Here is a 3,378-nt window from a genome sequence, read left to right as displayed (position 1 = left end):
TTGGCTGCGGCAATTGTCACAGATGGTTTAATTGAAGTAATTACATACGAAATCCGTCAGGATTTGCCACAGCCAGAGAGACTGAAGCATTCGCATTCGCCGCCCTTCAAATGATGACACTTTTTGTTTATTATTTTATTATCACTAAGCCAAACAGTGGCTGTCTCTTCTGCCGTGGGGGGTTTCCTCTGGAAAGGGTTAATGGCGTTGTTTGACTTTTGTTTCTGCGCCATCGTCATCGTCGTCGCCATCACAGTCCTTGCCACTTCTAATGCTAATGAGCTAATGACTGCCGCGTGTAATTACCAACCGCAGAAAAGGTGTCATAATTATTTATTTGTGTACATTTTTTAAACATTTTTTCTCTCTTTTTGTGTGTGCCAGATTTTTATGTCCAACTTGAACCGGTTTAACGTTTCAGCGGGTCGCAAAAAGATGCGAGAGAGAGACGAGCCCTCCATATCTAACTCAACCACTTTGCCTGCGGGCAGACCACACAAAAACATTATTTATTCTGGTGACTCAATTATAAATATAAATATATTCGAGTGCCATGTTTTTGCCAGCGACAACTGTGTAAATAATTCACTTTTATAAAAACGATATAAAAAGACCCAAAACAGAAGTAGATATAATAATTGCAGCACTTCATTTGTCTTTTTAGTTCTGCATTATGTTTCGTCTACTGCTTTTGGGAGCTGCCATCTTTGGTGTGGTGGATGGAACCTTTCTGATTCGTCCAGCGCCTACTTGCCAGCCCGCTCCCGCTCCCGCTTGTAACATCTATCAACCGCAACTGGTTTGGGTCTTGGAGGATTGCGTCTGCCGGCCCATTCAAAATCCTTGCTGTGCCGATCAAGAGAACCTCACAAGGATACGTTCAGGAAAAACACGTAAGACCAGCTCAAATAAAAAAAATACTATTTTTCAAAAATATTTATTTCATTTTCAAAATTGTTCTTAGCTTTGGTGCCGGTGACAGAATATCTCTGCAGGAGCTTCATTAGGAAGAAGTGCCGTAGAGGCTTACCTGTGATTGGCAAGTTCCCTAAGCCACCAGCATGCGGCTGTAAAAATAAACCTGGCACCATTATCGAAAGGAAGTTTGCCAACTTGGATGAACTGAGGAAATACTCGGCTCTAAATAGAGAGGGTATGTTAACATTTCACACAACATAAAAATCGAGACGTATTTTAATAATAATTTCTCTTTACAGCTTATACTTCATACAGCTACTGTCTGATTCCACCAAGAAAGAAGTGTCTCCTGAGCTGTTAACCTCAATCGAAAAGGCTGAAACCGTTACATGTTTTTATTAATCCCAAATAAAAGTTATTTATTTTGCGCATTTTAAAACAAGTGTCTTAATTATTTAAAAACAAATAAACGAATATTGAGATTTAACTATTAATATTTTAATTATTCCCAATAATTGTTTTATATTTCCTGAATTTTAAGAACAACTATAATTAAAACACAAGTAAGAAAGCTAAAGTCTAGGGTGCTCGACTGTGAGATACCAGCTACCCATTTTCAATAAAAAACATTTTAAAAATATACCATAGAGTACAAAATATACCAGATTTTCAGCCAATACAACTAAGACCCGATGGCAGTAAGCGGTTTTTCATAGTATTTTAAAAGTATTTCCAAAATAATTTATAATATTTTCAAATTAAAAAATCTTAAATGGATAGGCAGACGGAAAAACATGTCGCGTCGGCTGTTGACGGTGTTCAGAAATATATATATATTTTATTGAATAAAGTTTATAATCAAAAAATTTAATTTCGAATTTACCTAAAAATATTTTTATTACTCAAATAAATATATACCTTCTGCATTTTGAAATAAATCTATTAAACATTTATGTAAAAAAATATGTTTATGTGGAAATTAAAGATATTTTTAGAAATATTCAAAAAAATTAATTCTTTTAGCGATTAATAATCTAAATAATTTTTTTTGTTTTATTTTTGTAAGGCATTTGATTGACAATTTAATAATTACTAATATCAATTTATAGTTGTTAAGTTTTGCAAGAGTCTTAATATTTGTATAGCAAATAAAATTCATCTTGGCAGTATAAATAAATGGCAAATATGTTTAAACATTAAAACATTTATAGTTTAGTTAGAATGGTAATTTTAATTTATGTGAAAGAGCTGAGCTACAATTAATAATTTCGAATGTATGCTTATTTACTAATTGATGTTAATAAGGTTTAGTATGAAATAATTTAAGTTTGCAACAGTGAATCAGAATGTTTATATTCAAATCATTACTTTTGAGTTATTACTTTAAATAATATACACTGAATGTGCAATAATATAATACTAATGAATTGTATATCATGTTATTGTAAACATAAAAAAAAAAATCAAATTTTCAATAATTAAAAAAATTAACTATCTTCTCACTACGTACGAACGTGTACTAATAAAGAAAAAATTTCCCATATTGTGTGAAAGTAGTCGATAAACAAATGTTGAACATCTTTCAGTGTAATGGAATTTTACGCGATATTTTATAAAAAATATTGGCCTGTTATCTAGTCAAACACGGGGAATAACGACAAGGTTATTACTGTTAGTTATAAATAAAACAGTTTTTTACAAAGTATGCAACTGTGACAACTGCTCAAACAATTCCGAGTTTATCGGGCTGATTCTTCGACTATAAAAAGCCAAGCATATGGCTGGAAAGTTATACAGTTGCAGTATAACGATCGCAATGTTTAACTTGAAGTTCTTGATTCTGTTGGCCGTCATCCTTTGCTCTGCTCAGGAATGCATTGTCTCCGCCAATCCTGCCCCAGTTGCGTCACAGGCTGCTATTGCTGAGGATGGCGGTTGTGGATGCGGTTGCTGTGGTTGCGGCTGCGGTTGTTGTCGCTGTGGTTGCTGTGGATGAATTCCTATCTCAGATAAAAAGAACGGAGGTTAACGGTAATTTAAGTTTGGAATACAAATTAATAATTTGATAATAATTTGAAATATTTAATATTACAGCAAATGGGAATTGAACTGTCTGAGAGAGCTGTTTTATTTAACATTTGTGCATTTGCTGTCATTAAAATGTTGTTATCCTTTGAACTAAGCGTGTTTTCATTGTGTTTCCCCCCCGTCTCATACGGTCTCGTCTCGTCTCGTTCCATGCGAAGCCACATTCCGCACCCTTGGAGCACTTTTGCATTACTTTGTGCGCTCAATTGTAAAGCAATGGACGCTACAATGCACAGACAATCATTTTCATTGCATTGATCATTTTTTTTTATTCGGATTCATTCATTCGTTGGCAAAGTAATCTCTTTGCTCTACGCTTTACGACTCTGATACGCTTTCTTGACTTCACAGCCACAATCAGAGACAAAGGCA

The 3,378-nt window shown here is 34.1% G+C and overlaps 1 protein-coding gene and 1 long non-coding RNA gene across 2 annotated transcripts; both read left to right on the top strand.

Moving 5' to 3' along the window:
- The first annotated feature begins 627 nt into the window (after positions 1 to 627).
- LOC133837645 (salivary glue protein Sgs-5) lies at positions 628 to 1,360 on the top strand. Its single transcript, XM_062268483.1, has 3 exons — positions 628 to 893; positions 965 to 1,153; positions 1,218 to 1,360. Exons 1-3 carry the CDS (start codon positions 674 to 676, stop codon positions 1,277 to 1,279), a joined length of 471 nt encoding a protein of 156 aa, XP_062124467.1. The 5' UTR covers positions 628 to 673; the 3' UTR covers positions 1,280 to 1,360.
- Positions 1,361 to 2,580: 1,220 nt separating this feature from the next.
- LOC133837321 (uncharacterized) lies at positions 2,581 to 3,096 on the top strand. Its single transcript, XR_009893798.1, has 2 exons — positions 2,581 to 2,949; positions 3,013 to 3,096. It is a non-coding gene; the product is annotated as an uncharacterized LOC133837321 (long non-coding RNA).
- Positions 3,097 to 3,378: the final 282 nt, after the last annotated feature.

Source organism: Drosophila sulfurigaster, chromosome 2R, assembly GCF_023558435.1.
Source record: "Drosophila sulfurigaster albostrigata strain 15112-1811.04 chromosome 2R, ASM2355843v2, whole genome shotgun sequence".
Taxonomy (NCBI): domain Eukaryota; kingdom Metazoa; phylum Arthropoda; class Insecta; order Diptera; family Drosophilidae; genus Drosophila; species Drosophila sulfurigaster.
The sequence above is the reverse complement of the archived record's forward strand: the minus strand, read 5'-3'. Positions and strand labels throughout refer to the sequence as shown.

Bases quoted from the DNA above. Each gene is read 5' to 3' on its own strand.
- LOC133837645 (XM_062268483.1), top strand. From the start codon at position 674: ATGTTTCGTCTACTGCTTTTGGGAGCTGCCATCTTTGGTGTGGTGGAT. The intron at 894-964 runs GTAAGACCAGCT...AATTGTTCTTAG, and splicing joins GATACGTTCAGGAAAAACAC to CTTTGGTGCCGGTGACAGAA. The intron at 1,154-1,217 runs GTATGTTAACAT...TTCTCTTTACAG, and splicing joins CTCGGCTCTAAATAGAGAGG to CTTATACTTCATACAGCTAC.